Source organism: Canis lupus, chromosome 18 (assembly GCF_011100685.1).
Source record: "Canis lupus familiaris isolate Mischka breed German Shepherd chromosome 18, alternate assembly UU_Cfam_GSD_1.0, whole genome shotgun sequence".
NCBI classification, from domain to species: Eukaryota; Metazoa; Chordata; class Mammalia; order Carnivora; family Canidae; genus Canis; species Canis lupus.
In genome coordinates, this window is record NC_049239.1 from 42,695,888 (window position 1) to 42,714,068 (window position 18,181).

An 18,181-nucleotide genomic window follows, 5' to 3' on the forward strand; every position below is an offset into this window, starting at 1 on the left:
GAATGGGGTGCTGTCGAGCAGGGCCAGGACCAGGAATTAAGCCCCAAAGCATCCTCACAGAATGCATGGCGGCAGGACCCCAATTGCACAGCTGGTCCGGCTTCTAGTCCCCATCAAAAGGGAGAAACAGAAAAAAAAGATGAACCTGGAAGCCCAGAAGCATCTTGCTTCCAACAGTAAGTGACAAGATGTAGCGGAAGCCAGTGTGGGAGTGAGGAAACATCCCAGGGCAGCCAGCAGGCCTCAGAGAACCCAGACTTGGGGCCATTGGCATCAGGGCAAACGCCCTCCAGGCTTGAACTGTGACGTCCCTTCTCAGGTTTCCAAGCCCCACAAGAAGGAAAGGGGTGCTCAGTCCTCTTTGAAGAAGGCTAAGGAGCGGGGGATACAGTCACAGGTAGTTAAAAAGAGGAATAGAGGGATGCCAGGGGGGGTGGCTCAGTGTTGAGCATCTGTCTTTGGTCAGGGCGTGATCCTGGGGTCCTGGGATCGAGTCCCATTTCGGGTTCCCTGCAGGAGCTTCCTTTTCCACCCTCTTCCTATGTCTCAGCCTCTCTCTCTCTGTGACCCTCGTGAATAAATAAATAAAATATTAAAAAAAAAAAGAGGAATGTCTAAGTTTGGGCTACATGGTGATGATGTGTAGAGAACTCCCTCCAGGCCACGAGGGACAAATGACCATTCCCGATATTGCATCTTGCTTGGAGACAGTCATGCCTAGTTTGCTTCTTTCTGTGCAGACACCGATGACCCTGCTGTGACAGGGGGCTGTGGGGGAGGGGGGAAGGCAAAAGTTCATAGAGGAACAGTGTATGGGGGGTGGGACAGAATATTCTGGGTCTTTTTTTGTGTGAATCCTTGTGACTTTGGCAAGAGTCAGCTTTGCCTCTGACGGCAGCCCGGCTCCAGGATCTGTGAGCGTGCCAATTTATCATGCCCTTTCCCTGTCAGATGAACAGACAGACAGGGTTTGGGGTACCCCTGAGACTCACCAAAGGTTGGGGGGCAGAAGCCATCACATTGGACAGGAGGGAGAAGGGACAGGAGCGAGCCTGGAACAATGTGGCCCTGCCATCTCCCTGAAGAGCCTCACTCTCTGGAATTTGTCTATATTTAGCAGGTGGCTGGGCAGGAGGAAGATAAGAAATCCTGGGGAGGGGAGAGCCCCTTATATAGTGTGGGGGGACGGGTCCTGCTCAGATCCTCTTTGGGCGGCCTGTGACTGCACAGTCCCTGGTGTCACCTCTCTCAAGATGCCTGAGCCAGGGAAGAAGCCAGGTAGCTCCGGGCCTGGGGTTGGGATTGGGTGTGGGGAAGAAGGGCTGGGGCATTTACAAGTGGGGGGGCAGGCCTCAGAGTGAGTTCCCGAGAGTGGTGGCTGGCTGCCTTCCAGGTCTTTTTTGTGGTTCTCAGTTTCTCCTTCCCATCCTTCTGATAGAGTGAGGGCCAGCCAGGGGACCCCTCCCCTGTCCCCATCCCATCTACTTATGTAGCAAGATTAAGCCTGAGCTTGGCTTTTGGAAAAAGATCGCTGCAGGCATGAACCCAGGTTGAGTCTAGACTGGAGCCAGTCTCACTGAATGCACCTGAGCAAGCCCCTGCCCTCCCCGGGTCTCAGTTTCTCTATCTGTACAAGGAGGAGTTGGGTTGGTTCTCTTCAGCTGTGAGATTCTCTGCTTTATGAGCCTGCACCCCTGTGGCCCCCACACCAGGCCAGGCGTGACTCCCACGTTGAGGTAATGCAGCCCCTCTGTTCTGGGAGAGGAACAGGCACTGATCAACAGGCCCCTGATCCTGGGCCAAGGACAGAGAAAGTCACAGCCCGGGGATCTGGCCTGTGCTCTTACCAAGGTCATGCAGGGCAAGGATCGGCCACCCCCTTTTCAGCCCTTCCCCCCAGGCCAGCTTTATCTCAGTTGCTGATTCTCTGCCTGAGGCCCTTGGAGAACAAATTTAGCCACATTCAGGTGCCCCCTGCTAAGGGCCCTGGATGGTGGGGGAAAGAAGGACCTGGGCTTCCCCAGGCAAGGAGGGTGGGCTATCCGAGGACACATCTAGCAAAGTTTGTGTGGAGGTTAGGAATACAGTCCTGGCTGCTTGCCTACTGGCCGTGTGATCTTGGATAAGTCACTTAACCTCTCTGAGCCTCAGTGTCCTCAGCTGGGAAATGGGTGTAATAATCACAGCCACCTCATAGAGCCGCTGGAACATTAAACGAGGTGATGCATTAAAGTGCTTATCACCAGAGTCAAGAAGAGGGCTGCAGGGGTGGGGGTGCATGGGAAAGCCAGGGGCTCCTGCAGCCTCCGCGGGCCTCTCTCTCAGTCTCAGCCTTCAGCAAGAAGCCGAGGTCGGCGGAGGTGGCCGCCGGCAGCCCTGCTGTGTTTGAGGCCGAGACCGAGCGATCAGGAGTAAAGGTGCGCTGGCAGCGGGGGGGCAGTGACATCAGCGCCAGTGACAAGTATGGCCTGGCAGCCGAGGGCACAAGGCACACTCTGACAGTGCGGGACGTGGGCCCTGCCGACCAGGGGTCCTACGCAGTCATCGCTGGCTCCTCCAAGGTCAAGTTTGACCTCAAGGTCATAGAAGCGGGTAAGACCCTGGTCAGCCCTTCCCCGAGGTTTGAGCTTCTGGGGGCAGCCCTGCACCCGTCCGTCCGTCACCCAGGGAGGAAGTGCCTCTCCACCCTGTTGCCTTTGCTTTGGCTGTGCCCTCTGCCAGGAATGCCCTTCTCTTTTCGGCAGCAAGACGTCTCTGAATGTCCCCATGGGCCTCCCTGGCCTGTCCCAGCCATCGCGCAAGTAGGGGAAATTCAGAGATGAATAAGGCAGAAGGCCGCCCTCCCTCTGGACACCCGCTTGCTGACGGGATGGGCGCTTGGCGGCTGTGTGTGCGGGGAGGCCCGCCGGCTGGGGGTGTGCAGGGAGCGTCAGCCCAGCCTGGGGGGGCGGGGGCGCTCAGCGCTGCTGGGGCCGCCGCACCAGGACGCAGGCACGCGGTCTGCACGATGTGCACACGCCGATCTGGGCAGCCTGCAGAGCCCAAGGGGGACCAGGGACAAGAGGAGGGCTCTCTGGGGAGAAGTGGCTCTACGACCCCTGCCCCTGGCCCTTCCAGAGAAGGCAGAGACTGTGCCGGGCCCTGCTTCTGTCCCTGCCCCTGCCCCTGCTCCTGCTGAGGCTCCCGGAGCCCCCGGAGAAGCCCTAGCCTCAGCCACTGAGGAGAAAGGAGGCTCCTCAAGTCCCGAAGGTGAGAGGGGCGGTGCAGGGACAGCCACGGCCTGCGGATGGGGTGTCCTGGGCAGGTCTCAGAGGCCTCCATCCACAGGGTCGAGCTCGGCAGCCCCTGATGGCTCCGGTGCCCCTGATGACCCCATCGGCCTCTTTGTGATGCGGCCACAGGACGGTGAAGTGACAGCAGGTGAGTGTGGGCTGCAGCAGGTTAGGGTGGGGAAGGGGGCAGCAGGGCGCCCTCCCTCCCAAGCCCAGTCCTGCGCCCCTCTCCTGTAGGTGGCAGTATCACCTTCTCAGCACGTGTGGCCGGAGCCAGCCTCCTGAAGCCACCCACGGTCAAGTGGTTCAAAGGCAAGTGGGTGGATCTGAGCAGCAAAGCCGGCCAGCACCTGCAGCTGCACAGCAGCTATGACAGGACCAGCAAGGTGGGGCCTGCGGGGAGCAGGGGGGTGGGAAAGAGGCCATGAGGAGCCCCTGGGAGGCTCCAGAGGCACGGGGAGCCCTGAAGGATCACCCTAAGACTGAGGGCATATGGCAGGTGCAAACAAGATACCTGGCGAGGCTGGGAAGCAGGTCAAGTGGCCACGGGTACACAGGGAGAATGGGGAATTCCAGGGGACCTGTGGGACTTGGGGACTTGCAGGGCATGGTAATCTCAAGGGGGCGTAATAAAGCTCAGGGGGGTACAGGGAGTTCAGGAGAGTTGGGGGGTTCTTCAGCCAATGAGGATGGAAAGCCTCTGGATAGATGGATATCAGAGCCCAAGCTGCCCTTCGTTATACAGATGAAGATACCAAAGCTGAGAGGTTGTTTTTGCTGGTCTGAGGTCACTCAGAGCCAGGCCTCGAACCTGTGCTTTGACTCCCAGCTTCTGCTCCTCTTGCTCTTCCACAGTCTTGGCCCAGGCAAGTGAGCCTCTGGCAGGGCAGGGCCAAGATGTTCGGTTGCGTGGATTGTGCACTGCCCAAGAGTGCCTCATCTTAAGTGACTGTCATTTGCCTTGTAGACATCACAGATTTATCACTTATCACCACCCTGTGCCAGCAGATGGCAGTCATGTGTCTTTACACAAAACCCTAAGGGTTAGCTAAACCCTGAGGGAGAGGCCATCAGCCACTCCCAGCCTCCTTTAGGAGCGAAGGGCCTCTTCTTCTGGCCCCTGGTCTCCCCTGACCCCTCACCTCCACAGGTCTACCTGTTTGAGTTGCACATTACAGATGCCCAGCCTACCTCTGCGGGCGGCTACCGCTGTGAGGTGTCCACCAAGGACAAGTTTGACAGCTGCAACTTCAATCTCACTGTCCACGGTGAGGGGAGCCTGGTGTCTGTCCTGGGCTCGGGGTCCCCTCCTTCCCCTGCGTCTGCCCCCAGTTGCCAACACGGAGGAGGATGCCTGGTCCTGCTCCAACGACTGCTGACCACATGCCCAGGGCTGCTCCTGCGGGGCCACGAGAGAGACCTGTGAGGCTTCTAGGGCTGGGGTGGGGCCTAACAGCCGCGCCCGGGTCTCACCTGAGGTCTCAGTCATCTTGGCGGCCCAGGCTCCTGACACCCGTGAACAGGTGAAGGGTGGGCTGAGAGTCGAGTGTGAGGTCAGCCACCTCTAAGGGACTGAGGACCATTAATGCCCCACCTCCCTGGTACCTCAACCCCAGAAAGGCCCAGAATGTGGAGCTCTGGGGTAGACGCCCACTCTCAAGGGTCATGGAGGGCAGGCGTGTGACACTCAGAGATCCCAGGCCAGGGCTTCTGGGACGGCTCCTCTGAAGCCCCTTCCCCGTCTCCTCCCTCTCTGCACCCAGAGGCTGTTGGCCCGGGAGACCTGGACCTCAGATCAGCTTTCCGCCGCACGTGAGTGGTTGTCTATCCTCAGGGTGTGGGGGAGGCCAACGCTGGGGCTGGAGGACCCCTGGGGTTAGGGCTAAGAGTGATGTGGGGGGGGAATGTGGGGGTGGGGATGAAGCTGATAGAGGTAGGGCAGCTGGCTCCCCTGGGCTGGGAGTGCTGTGTGTGGGGGTGCAGGGATGAAGCTGATAGGGGTGGAGCAGCTGGCTCCCCTGAGCAGGTGAGAAACTTGTTCTAAACACCCCCCCCCCCCCCCCCCGCCCCAGGAGCCTGGCTGGCAGTGGTCGGCGTATCAGGTACCGTCTCCCAGCCCTTCCTGCCCAGTATGCCAACCTTGGGGGTCTGAGATGACAGGGGCCCCCATCCAGCCAGTGCCCTGTCCTGTCCCAGTACCTCTCTCCACCCCTGCCCCTGCCCAAGTCCGCTTGGCTGGCCCCACTGCAGCCTTACTGGGGGTCCCTCTCCATAGTGACAGCCACGAGGACGCAGGAACTCTGGACTTCAGCTCGCTGCTGAAGAAGAGGTGAGCTCCTGGGTAGCAGCTCCTGGGGTGGATGTCGAGGCCCCAGTTCAGACCCTGGCGATGAGGTTCTCATGAACCTGAGCTGTGTGGCCCTGAGCCAGTTACTGAACTCTCTGAACCAGTTTCCTGGTCTGTCGAATGGGACAGTCCTGCTTTTGGGAGGAATCAGAGGGCAGGCATTGTACCCTGGGGACTAACATCCTCACAGGGTCACCCCGACCCCCGACCCCTGAGTCTATGATAGCTTAACTCAGTGGGGCTCCGGGGACCTGGAAGAAGCTGGAATCTGCTCCCCTGGCCCCCAGCTGACTCTATGTCCCCTCCCTCTGTCTCCTGGACACTGCATTACCGCTGATGCTGCTGCGGCCCAGAGAGTAAGCATCGGGGGCGGGTGCTTTGGGCCAGCAGGGTGCTGGTGGGACTCCGAATCCATCCCGTGTGTGGACCCCCCTGACTAGGGTGTCTGGGAGGTTCGGGTCCTTCCTGTGCATGCCCAGTGCAGAGTAAATGGGGGAGGGGGGAGGGAGGAGGTGAGGGCCTGTGGGCTGTGACCCCACATCCTTGAGGGCAGGTGGCCCACGCCTCTAATGGTCACTGCCTTTCTGCCCTGCCCGGAGCAGCAGTTTCCGGAGGTGAGTCTGAATCCTGCACCCCTGTCGCCCCCACTTCCACTGAGACTTCCCCATACCGAACCTTAAGTCCAGTGCCAGCTCAGGCTGCACCAGAGGGGAAGGGACAGAGGGGTGGGGGCAGCTGTGGCCTCCTTGGTCTTGAGCCCCAGGAAGCCCCACCCCAGGGGAGGGCAGGGAGGGGGCGCCGGGGGTATCCCTTGAGGCCTCTCTGCTGGACTGCGGACCAGGGACTCCAGGCTGGAGGCACCAGCCGAGGAGGACGTGTGGGAGATCCTGCGGCAGGCGTCGCCGTCCGAGTACGAGCGCATCGCCTTCCAGCACGGCGTCACCGACCTGCGTGGCATGCTCAAGAGGCTCAAGGGCATGAAGCGGGATGAGAAGAAGAGCACAGGTGAGGCCGCCTGCCAGCCAGAGGAGACGGCGCTGGCGCACACACGGTTGTGGTGGGAAGGGAAGAGTCCAGCTTGGCCCAGAGACACTCAGGCAAGAAGGGCCCAGATTAACCTTGTGTTGGAAAAAAACAAGAATGCCCAGGTTAGCCCCTGTCCACAAAAAAGAAGGGCACAAAAAATAAGGGCAAAGTTTAGCCCAGAGACACCACAAGGGAAATGACAGAGCACAGAGGGGGCCCTCAATGAAGAAAAGCCTGGGGGGTGCTGTGAAATAGAGTCAAGGCAAAGACTAAGTCCCTTGCCCTCCACGCCCCCCCCCCCCCCCCCCCCCGCCGTCACTGGTCTCCAGCCAAGCTTTTGTCTCTGGGAGCCACTAAGCCTAACCCTGAGCCGAGCAGAGCAGGTGGAGGGGACCCCAAGGAAGGCAGAAGGACAAAGAGATAGAAGCAGACAGGCATGCAGAACAGAGAGAGAGACAGGCAGAGTGGACGCGGAGAGAGAAGGGGGTGGCAGGAGGAATGTGGTGGGAGGACGTGGCTCTGGGGCACAGCCACCAGCCACCACAGTGGGTGTGAAGGGCTTGGGGGGAGCAGGGGTTGGGGGGGCCATGATGGTGGTGCTCAGCCTTTCAGAAGAAGCTGGAGCCGGCCTACCAGGTGAGCAAGGGCCACAAGATCCGGCTGACTGTGGAGCTGGCCGACCCCGACGCTGACGTCAAGTGGCTTAAGAATGGACAGGAGATCCAGATGAGCGGCAGGTGCACTGCGGGGGGGGCCGGGGAGGGGGGCCTGGAGGCTCCCCAGCCCGCTCTCCCTGCCTCTCGCCCCCCATGTTCTCTACGGCGACCGGTCCCTGCCTGTCTCCCCCACCCCACTGCCCTCTCTCCGGGTCTAGTTTCCCATCTTTCCGTTTCTGCCTGTCTCTGTTCTTGCTTTTTCTCTTCGGCTCGCTTCCTCTCCTCCGGACGCTCCCACGGCCCCTTCGGCTCCACAGCAAGTAAGGCCCAGCTGCCGGAGGGAAGGCTTGGGCTGGGGGCACGGGGTCCCCTCGGGGGGTCGGACGGGGCCCCCAGGGCTGAGGAGGTGAGCAATGTCCCTGCACCCTCCCGCGGCGCCCGCGCAGGTACATCTTTGAGTCCGTCGGGGCCAAGCGCACGCTGACCATCAGCCAGTGCTCGCTGGCGGACGACGCGGCCTACCAGTGCGTGGTGGGCGGGGAGAAGTGCAGCACCGAGCTCTTCGTCAAAGGTGGGCCCGGACGGGGACCCTGGGAGCCCCGAGCCTGGGGGCAGGGGCAGAGGACCTCACGTGCACCCTCCTTGACAGAGCCCCCCGTGCTGATCACTCGGCCCCTGGAAGACCAGCTGGTGATGGTGGGACAGCGGGTGGAGTTTGAGTGTGAGGTGTCCGAGGAGGGGGCCCAGGTCAAATGGTGAGTGCTGGGCTCATGGGGCGTGGGCAGGGCTGGGGGGGCCTGTGGGCACCCCCGACCGCGGCCCCAGCACTTACAGCCTGCCCACTGGCCAGGCTGAAGGATGGGGTGGAGCTGACCAGGGAGGAGACCTTCAAATACCGGTTCAAGAAGGATGGCCAGAGACACCACTTGATCATCAACGAGGCGACGCTGGAGGACGCCGGGCACTACGCGCTGCGCACCAGTGGCGGCCAGGCGCTGGCCGAGCTCATCGTGCAGGGTGAGGCCCAGCAGGGGGATGGCTTTGGGCAGGCTCGGCCCCAGCACCACCCCCGGCCTTATAGGGGGGCTAGGTTGACCCAGACTGGAGGCCCGTGTGACCTTGGGCAAGTCACTCTGACACACCGAGCCTCACTTTTCTCGTCTGTAACATACAGACGCTGAGGTGGCCGCCTCAGAGAGTCCTGGGAGGGGCCAAGGGGCCAGTTAGTGTCCCCCACCCCCACTCCCAACCCCAAGCACTTGAGGTTCCTTGTGCACACTGCACCATCACAGGCCCACGTGCCTCACACTCGTGCATGCACATGTGTTTTCACACCCACGTGATCTCCATGGGGATTGGCGCCCACAGCCCCACACCCCCTCCCCAGCTCACTGGCTCTGTCCTGCCCCCCAGAGAAGAAGCTAGAGGTGTACCAGAGCATTGCGGACCTGACGGTGGGCGCGAAGGACCAGGCGGTGTTCAAGTGTGAGGTGTCCGACGAGAATGTGCGGGGCGTGTGGCTGAAGAACGGGAAGGAGCTGGTGCCTGATAGCCGCATAAAGGTGTCCCACATAGGGCGGTGAGTGTGCGGGGCTCGGCCCCACGCAGAGCGGGGCAGGCGGACGGGGCGGGCGGAGACTGGAGACAGAGACAGAGGGAGAAACAGAGCCTGGGACAGACACAGAGAAACAGGAAAGCAGACAGACAGACAGACACAGGGGCTGAGATAGAGACGCATGGAGAGACAGGGAAAAACAGAGAGAGACATGGAAAGAGAGGGACAGAAACAGAGATGGATGGAAAGACAGACACACAGACCCAGGACAGAGATTTAGAGAGAGAAGGACACAGAGGGGAGTCCTGCAGAGAAGCAGTGAGAGACACAGACAGGCTGGAGCACCCCCCAGCCTATACCTCCCCCCCCCCGTACCCCCCAGCTCATGACCAGCACGGGGCAGGAGGCCACCCGGAGCTGGCTCTGGCCAGGGGCCTCTCCCTCTCCCACTCTCTTACTCATGCCTCGAGCATCTGGGCTGGCCCGTGCTGGGCCCAAGGTCACAGAGATTAGTGCGACCAGCCCCTGCTCAGTCTCCAAGGGCCCAGCCAAGGGCCACTTGTACGTTGTCTACTTCTGAAAACACGTGAGGGGCTGGAAGGTCAAAAATAGAGCAAGCATTTGAACTACCAGACCACCCCTGAGCTAGGGTGGGGCGAGGGCCCTGGGAGCCCTGACTGTGGTGAGGGCTGGGCGGGGCGCGGTGGGGTGGCCCAGGGGGTCCCTTGAGCCACCACTTCTCTGCAGAGTCCACAAACTGACCATTGACGACGTCACGCCTGCGGACGAGGCTGACTACAGCTTTGTGCCTGAAGGCTTTGCCTGCAACCTGTCGGCCAAGCTACACTTCATGGGTGAGCGGCACCGGGGCCACAGTGGGGGCCCTTGAGGCCGTCTCTGCCTTTGTCCACCCACCTCCACGCCACTTGCTCTTCCTTCTCTTGCAGAGGTCAAGATCGACTTCGTGCCCAGGCAGGGTGAGTCTCGGGACCTCTTCCCTGCACCCCACTCCACCCATGTCCCTCTCCAGTCCCAGACAGAGGGAAGAGCAAGGAACCTGCAGCGGGGACCCCAAGACCCAGCTCCAGCTCCAGTGCTCTCAACCATAGGCCAATCGTAATCTCTAGGCACCTCAGTTCCCTCATCTATAAAATGGGACTCCTCATAGTGCCTCCTCCATGGGGTGCGGGAAAGATAAGAAGATGTGACTCCATCATTAAATCTGTTCTGTCTTTATTTCTATTTTTAATTATTTTTTAACAGGGGGAGGGGCAAAGGGAGAGAGGGAGAGAGAGAATCTCTCACAGGCTCCATGCCCAGCGCAGAGCCCGATGAGGGGCTCCATCTCACAGCCATGAGCTTGTGACCTGAGCTGAAATCTAGAGCCGAATGCTTAGTGGGCTGAGTCACCCAAGGTGCCCCAAATCTGTTCTGCTTTTAGATTAAACATCTATCAGATATTTAAGAATTCTAACTTCAGGAGGATAGTCCAGGCTGAGGCACACTCTAGGTCAGCGCTTTCCAAACAAGTCCACTGAGCAGGATACTCCATTTCAAAGGGTTCCATGGTGGGACGCCTGGGTGGCTCAGCAGTTGAGCATCTGCCTTCGGCTCAGGGCATGATCCCAGGGTCCCGGGATCGAGTCCCACATCGGGATCCCTGCATGGAGCCTGCTTCTCCCTCTGCCTGTGTCTCTGCCTCTCTCTCTGGGTCTCTCATGAATAAATATATAAAATCTTCACAAAAAAACCCCAAAGAGTTCCATGGTAAGGTAAGTTTGGGAACCACTGAACACTTGCTCTACCTCTTGCTGATTCTGGAGCAAGAGAGAGCAAGTGTTCAGTGTTTTTAAATCTCATGGTAAAGAAATGTACTTTGTTTCATCCAGGGTTTCCTACTTGATTTGGTCACGGAAACTTCTTTTGTCTTTTTTCTGGCAGAACCTTCATGTCCCCCGTAATTACAGTTTGAGAAATGCTACAGTAGGCGACCCGGTGTTACAGACCTCCCTGGGAACTGCCTGGGGGGACGGAAATGTTCTAGGTCTTGATTGGGGTGGTAGTTGCACAGGTGTACGCATTTGTCACAACTCATCAAGCTGTGTGCTCAAATCTCGGCCTTTTATTCTATGTTAATTATACCTCAAAGTGGGGCAGCCTGGGTGGCTCAGCGGTTTAGCACCACCTTCAGCCCAGGGCATGATCCTGGGGACCCGAGATCGAGTCTCGCATCAGGCTCCCTGCAGGGAGCCTACTTGTGTCTCTGCCTCTCTCTGTGTCTCTCAGGAATAAATAAAATCTTAAAAAAAAATGATACCTCAAAGTGACTAAACACAAGCAGGGGCACATGCTCCTTCCAGTTTCTCCGTCTCTCGTGGGCCCTCCCCTTTCTCCAACCTATGCCTTCTCCACCCCACCCCAGAACCTCCCAAGATCCACCTGGACTGCCCGGGCCGCAAGCCAGACACTATCGTGGTTGTGGCTGGGAACAAGCTACGCCTGGATGTCCCTATCTCTGGGGACCCTGCTCCCACTGTAATTTGGCAGAAGACCATCACACAGGTACCCTGCCCCCGTCCTCCACTCCCCCATCCGGACAACGGGTGCGTGGGGCCAGCGGGTGTGGGAAACTGTTCCCCACCCCACCCCACATGTGCACAGCTGGTCACCGAGTGGGAGCGCAGGTGCTCAGCTGGCAGGGAGGTGGGCAAGGTGGGCCGCAGAAGGGGGCTGGGCAGGGATTCCCTCCAGGTTGAGTCAGCCCGTTCCCCTGCTTCCTTCCTGCTCTGTTTCCAGAAGAACAAGGTTCCCAGCAGGGCCAGCGCCTGATGCCTCGGGGGATGCCGCTGCCAGTGACGAGTGGGTGTTTGACAAGAAGGTGAGTGAGGCTGACGGTGAGATGGGGCTCCTTTGCCTTCTGTTATTTTCTGCCTATGCATCTGGCCGCTATGCCCCAGCCCCAGGCACGGCCTCTGTGGGACCCCCCCGCCCACCCCCGCCACCGTGCCTCCATCGGGCACAGGGTCCCTTAACATTGCTGGGGCGCCCTCATGACAGGGCTGCTCCCTGGCTCCCGTCTTCCCAGCGAGGGAGAGGGTTTCCCCGAAAGAGCAGCTGCCTGGGCCCCACTCGGGTCAGCTTTTCCTCCTCCGGGCAGTTGGCCCCTCCACCCACCTGAGGTCTTTTGGGATCCTCAGCTCTGTAAGGCCGTGCTATTTCCATTGGGCAGATAAGAACACTGAGGCACAGAGAGAACAGCTAAGGCCCAAAGCTCCAGACAAAGCCAGAGCTAGAGCCCAAGACCCTCACCCTAGTGCTACGCCCCTGCCCTGGCGGGCACTAAATAAAGGTGTTTGGACTAGGTGCTCACACAAGTGGTTTCCACTTGGGCTGCATCTGCTCCCCGGACCCCGCTCTGAGCTCTCTTCCTTTTTTTTTTTAATTAAATATTTTATTTATTTATTCATGAGAGACCCAGAGAGAGAGGCAGAGACACAAGCAGAGGGAGAAGCAGGCTCCATGCAGGGAGCCCGATGCAGGACTCGATCCCAGGACTCTGGGATCATGCCCTGAGCCAAAGGCAGAGGCTCAATCACTGAGCCACCCAAGTGCCCCCTGAGCTCTCTTCCTATCTCGGGCCATCACAGAGGCTCCCAAAGCCTGTGAGGTCCGACTAGGTCCCCAGATACCCCTTCCCCCCCAGCTGCTGTGTGAGACCGAGGGCCGGGTCCGTGTGGAGACCACCAAGGACCGCAGCATCTTCACTGTGGAGGGGGCCGAGAAGGAAGACGAGGGTGTCTATGTCGTCACGGTGAAGAACCCCGTGGGCGAGGACCAGGTCAACCTCACAGTCAAGGTCATCGGTGAGGCTGGCTGTCCCGGGGCCAGGAGGGGAAAATAGAGGGAAACCCGGCAGGGGGCCTGTCCATCCACTTGGTTAGTCATTTTGACAGACATCCCAAGACATGCTCTCAGCTCCCCGGAGAGGATTGGGATTAGGACACAGGGTGTATACAGGCAGTGGGGAGCCATAATGATCACAGGCTGGTGACATGATCAGAGCCGCATTCTAGAAATGTCTGTGGGGTACAGTGGAGGTGGGCTCTGGCTGTTGGTTGGGGTGCCAAGGGAACGAGCAGCGTCGGCTCAGGGGCCTGGCAGGGCTGATGTGGGTCCACCCTTCCCTCAGATGTGCCGGATGCTCCTGCGGCCCCCAAGATCAGCAACGTGGGCGAGGACTCCTGCACCGTGCAGTGGGAGCCCCCAGCCTACGACGGTGGCCAGCCGGTCCTGGGTGAGCGGCAGGCATGGGGACAGAGCCGGGGGCCAGGGGGCGGGGGTATCTGGGCCCCAGGCCGGAGCTCCCACCTCCCTTTCATCAGGCTACATCCTGGAGCGCAAGAAGAAGAAGAGCTACCGGTGGATGCGGCTCAACTTCGACCTGCTGCGGGAGCTGAGCCATGAGGCCCGGCGCATGATTGAGGGTGTGGTGTACGAGATGCGAGTCTACGCGGTCAACGCCATCGGCATGTCCAGGCCTAGCCCTGCCTCCCAGCCCTTCATGCCAATCGGTGAGCCCGCCTGGCCTGGCACTGCCCCGCGCCCTCCCCGGTCAGGATTAGCCCCTGCTCTGTGGGCGGCCACCACACATCAGGGTCTCCTGTAAGCCTCAGTTGGGGATAATCCTCTTCATTTCACAAATGAAGAAAGTGAGGTGCCCAGAAGGGCTTGCTTGAGGTCACCTAGCTGGTAGGGGTGGAGCCGAGACTCACACCAATCTGACTGTGGGTGCCTCTTAGGCCTCAGTTTCCACATCTATAAAATGGGGGTAATGACAATATCTACTTCATGGAACTGCTGTTAGAATGGCACACAGCAGGTGCTCAATAAATGTTAACTGTCCCCTGTTCCCCACTCCCTTCAACCAGGGTTTGTCATATATAGGACAGAGCGAGGGTCCTGACTGCCTGGGGGTCCAAGGGGCTTGGGTCTGTGCAAAGGATCGTGGGCTGGACTCAGAGACGGAGTTTGCAGAGTCAGCTCCATCACTCCAGGGGGGCCATCTGGGGTCACGGCCTCCCCTGAAGCCTCTGTTTCCTCTCTGGGTCATGGGGGTCCAGAGGGCGGAACAGTGCTGAGGACAGCTGTCCCTCCCGGGACGTGGGAGCGGGGGGGCAGCTGTCGGGGGTGGGTGGGGGGCGGGCACCCCCCTCTGGTCCCTGGAGGGGGCACACAACCTGGGGAGATGACAGCATGGGGGTGGGGGGCCTGTGGGGAGAAGGCTCCAGGCCTCTCTCTTTAGGGACTGACTTGTAGTTTGCTTAACTCTCAGTCGACTCACCTCACCCTACGGCGCCAGGAATTTCCCTGCTTTGGGCTAGTTTTTCCCTAAATGCTACGTTTATAGCATTTCTTGTGTTGTCCCGCCGGAGTGGCCCGTCTGGGCGCGCGTGCGTTCTTTGGGGTATGCTTTCCTGTGTGCGGCCCCCTTTAGCGAGGACTGTTGCCGTCGTCTGTTCGGAAGCCCGTCTAGAGACATCTTTCAACGGAGCTGGAGCATTTCTGCGGGTGCTGGAGGGCCAGGCAGGGGCCGAGCGCCCCGTGTGCTCGAGGGGGCGGGCCCTTCGGTGTTCCGGGGGCGCAGGCCCACTCAGACCCCTCTGTGCCCCCCCGACCCCGTGCCCAGGCCCCCCGAGCGAGCCCACCCACCTGGCGGTGGAGGACGTGACGGACACCACCGTGTCCCTCAAGTGGAGGCCCCCGGAGCGCGCGGGCGCGGGCGGCCTGGACGGCTACAGCGTGGAGTACTGCCGGGAGGACTGTGAGTGGCCCTGCACCCCCCACCCCGACCCCGACCCGGGGGCCCGCCAGCGCGGGAGGGCGGCCGGTGGGGGGGCCGTGCACGCCTGACGCCCCTGGGCCTTCCCCGCCAGGCTCCGAGTGGGTGACGGCCCTGCAGGGGCTGACGGAGCACACGGCGGTGCTGGTGAAGGACCTGCCCACGGGGGCCCGGCTGCAGTTCCGGGTGCGCGCCCACAACATGGCAGGGCCCGGAGCCCCCGTCACCACCCAGGAGCCCGTGACGGTGCAGGAGATACTGCGTGAGTGGCCCTCACAGGACAGGCCCGCCCCTGACGCCCCGGCCCCTGGGATCCGAGGAACTGGGGAGGCCCAGGGAGGCCCTACTGGAAAGAGGGGCTGAATACTCCATGGGGGAAGGTCCGAGGCTCTGCTCTATTCATGCCTCAGGCCCAGGGCAAATATTCGGAGAATATCTTCTGTGTGACCCCCCGGTTCTGGGTCAGGGAAAATGTAGGTCATTACACCGTTGTCTCTGAGCTCTGCTCTGTGGGCCTCTCGGGTCTACGGGCAGGTACTGCCCTGTGCTCATGACTCAGCATCACATCGGCCCATCTGGGATCCACTTCCCTCTCCTCTATTCCTGACAGAGCATGGATCTTGTAGAGATTGGTTCTCAAAGTGGAAAAGAGACAGTAGACTGGGGTGGAAACAGCCAGGGGGTAGAGTAGAGACCCAGACCCCATGTTTGCATCCTGGCCTGTGACTTCTAGCTGTGTGACCTCCAACAAGTTGCTCACCCTCTCTGATCCCTGCCTCTTACAGCCGTGTGGTGAGGCTGAGGTCTGGGGCTGGGGCGGGCAGGGAGAGCTAAGGGAGAGGCATTTCCTTAGCTGTGGCCTTCTGGCCCTGCCTCAGGAGGGGAGGAGCTGTGGCATGTGGCGCTCCTTGGGGACAGAGCTTTCCCCTTGCTGAGCTGCTCACTTGGCACCCACAGAGCGGCCCCGGCTCCAGTTGCCCAGGCACCTGCGCCAGACCATCCAGAGAAAGGTTGGGGAGCCCGTGAACCTCCTCATTCCTTTCCAGGTAGGGCTGGCCATCCTCCCCATCCTCCACTGCGTGTCATCTCTGCCTAGTTGGGAGATGTGTCTCAGGGCTGACTAGACCCAGTCATGCCAGGCTCGGGGGTGAGCTGTCCCTTCCTCACAGGGCAAGCCCCGGCCTCAGGTGACCTGGACCAAAGAGGGGCAGCCCCTGGCAGGCGAGGAGGTGAGCATCCGCAACAGCCCCACGGACACCATCCTGTTCATCCGGGCTGCCCACCGTGCCCACTCTGGCACCTACCAGGTGATGTTGCGGATCGAGAACATGGAGGACAAGGCCACGCTGGTCCTGCAGATCGTTGGTGCGTGGCACAGGGGCTCCTCCTCTGGGATGCCCAGAGTCCCTGCAGAAGGTGGCAGGCCAGGGCCAGGCTGGCGGGGGTGAGGGGGCCTCCCAGGGTCCTCTGTGCATACTCGGAGGGTGTGTTCCAGCTGGGCTCTCTCCTGCAGACAAGCCAAGCCCTCCCCAGGATATTCGGGTCGCCGAAGCCTGGGGTTTCAATGTGGCTCTGGAGTGGAAGCCACCCCAGGATTATGGCAACACAGAAATCTGGGGTTACACAGTACAGAAAGCCGACACGAAGACCATGGTGAGCCTGGGGTGCTGGGCCCCCCTTATATTCCCTCCCTAGGGCCAGGCAGACTGGGCCTCAGCCCCCTCTCTTGTCCTGAGAAAGGGTCTGCTGCTCATCCTCCCTCTCTGACCTGATTCCCTCCACAGTTAAGGTACAGATACCAAGCATACCCCAAAAGAGACTCCCTGGCAGGAAGTAGGGCCCCACAGAGCCTCCCCTTCCTCCACACCCCCAGGAGTGGTTCACTGTCCTAGAGCATTACCGCCGCACTCACTGCGTGGTGTCAGAGCTCATCATTGGCAACGGCTACTACTTCCGGGTCTTCAGCCACAACATGGTGGGGCCCAGTGACAAAGCCGCCACCACCAAGGAGCCTGTCTTTATCCCCAGACCAGGTGCTGTACCTTTCCTGCCACCCCCAGGAGGAGCCGGGGCAGGGAGGTGGTAGGAGCCGGGGGGGTGGGGGGGCACTCTCCGGACAAAGTCCTATCACCAACAGGCATCACGTACGAGCCACCCAGCTATAAGGCCCTGGACTTCTCAGAGGCCCCGAGCTTCACCCGCCCCCTGGTGAACCGCTCAGTCATCGCTGGCTACAATGCTACCCTCTGCTGTGCTGTGCGGGGTAGCCCCAAGGTAGAGAGCTTGGGGCCCTGGTGCAGGACGACTCGGGAGGCAGGCTTTGGAGGCTTCCAACTCCATGCTCCTCTCCCCAGCCATTCCCTGCTCCTATCCCACAGGGGCTCGGGGCCAGCCTCCGCTCCCTGCACAGTCTTGGCGGTCTCATGGGCCCTTGTTCATTCCCTGCTTGGGCATAGTTTGGACTCCAGTGGGAGCCCCTAGAAGAGCAACAGGTCCCTGCGAAGTCTCCTGCCAACCTGAGATGGTCTCCCTCCCTCCCTTTTCTGATGTATAGCCCAAGATTTCCTGGTTCAAGAATGGCCTGGATCTGGGGAAGGATGCCCGCTTCCGCATGTTCAGCAAGCAGGGAGTGTTGACCCTGGAGATTAGAAAGCCCTGTCCCTTTGACGGGGGCATCTATGTCTGTAGGGCTATCAACTTACAAGGCGAGGCACAGTGTGAGTGCCGCCTGGAAGTACGAGGTGAGGAGCCCATGGGAGCAGGGCCGGGGCTTGGGGTGGTGGAGAAGGCAGGGAACCAGCTGGGACTCTGGTTCAGCCACGCAGCTGCTCTGGCTGAAAGCAGTAATCTTGTCATGTCTAACGTGGGTACTGGCTTCTGGGCTCTGCTGCCACAGCTGCCCCCCTTGGCCTTCCAGGAGGCTGGGGGGACATGGGTGGTTCCAGGAGGGGAAACACACGTGTGCCACGGCCTCCTTCTCCCCTGCAGTGCCTCAGTGACCTGGCTGGCTCCCTGGCGATGGCCAGGTATGTACTCTAAGCCATCCCCACACCCACGGCCCGAGTCAGAGACTGAGCCCCAGCCCTTGGTTCTGGGGGGGCAGCCATCAGGAGACGGAGGTGCAGGCGCCTCTTTGCAAGATTTCAGACCAGCGCATTCACAAGGGAACCTGTGTTACAGGTGCAACAGGATGCCGATGGCCCACGGCCCGGGAACCTGGAAGGACGCTGGACAAGCCACCTTCCTGCTGTTGAGTGTGTGTGCACAAGTGTGTATCTTGGGGTGGGGCTGGGGGGGAAGCATCCATAGGGCAGTGCCCTTAAGATAAGCAGGCCTGGCGGCTCTGTGTAGACTGAACCGTCTGAGCTCCCACTGGCCGCTCTCTGGCCTTGGGACAAGAAGTTGGTGGGCTCAGGAAATGGTGGCTGGGGACAGACCTTGCTGGCCTGCCATGTTTTCTCAATATATGAGGGCAATAAAAGACGA

The 18,181-nt window shown here is 60.4% G+C and overlaps 1 protein-coding gene across 1 annotated transcript; it reads left to right on the forward strand.

Moving 5' to 3' along the window:
- The first annotated feature begins 1,252 nt into the window (after nucleotides 1–1,252).
- Nucleotides 1,253–17,695, forward strand: MYBPC3 (myosin binding protein C3). Its single transcript, NM_001048106.1, is given in 35 exon segments — nucleotides 1,253–1,278; nucleotides 2,326–2,592; nucleotides 3,118–3,249; nucleotides 3,328–3,420; nucleotides 3,510–3,658; nucleotides 4,423–4,540; nucleotides 5,036–5,084; nucleotides 5,345–5,374; nucleotides 5,548–5,601; nucleotides 5,973–5,975; nucleotides 6,222–6,233; nucleotides 6,461–6,624; nucleotides 7,250–7,382; nucleotides 7,619–7,621; nucleotides 7,748–7,872; nucleotides 7,951–8,056; nucleotides 8,152–8,318; nucleotides 8,715–8,880; nucleotides 9,604–9,710; nucleotides 9,804–9,833; nucleotides 11,279–11,418; nucleotides 11,653–11,663; nucleotides 11,665–11,734; nucleotides 12,560–12,719; nucleotides 13,046–13,150; nucleotides 13,239–13,427; nucleotides 14,543–14,677; nucleotides 14,790–14,957; nucleotides 15,653–15,741; nucleotides 15,865–16,060; nucleotides 16,209–16,348; nucleotides 16,569–16,728; nucleotides 16,833–16,969; nucleotides 17,250–17,436; nucleotides 17,684–17,695. Coding segments are annotated over 35 exon segments (3,831 nt in total). The 5' UTR covers nucleotide 1,253; the 3' UTR covers nucleotide 17,695.
- The last annotated feature ends 486 nt before the right edge of the window (nucleotides 17,696–18,181 follow it).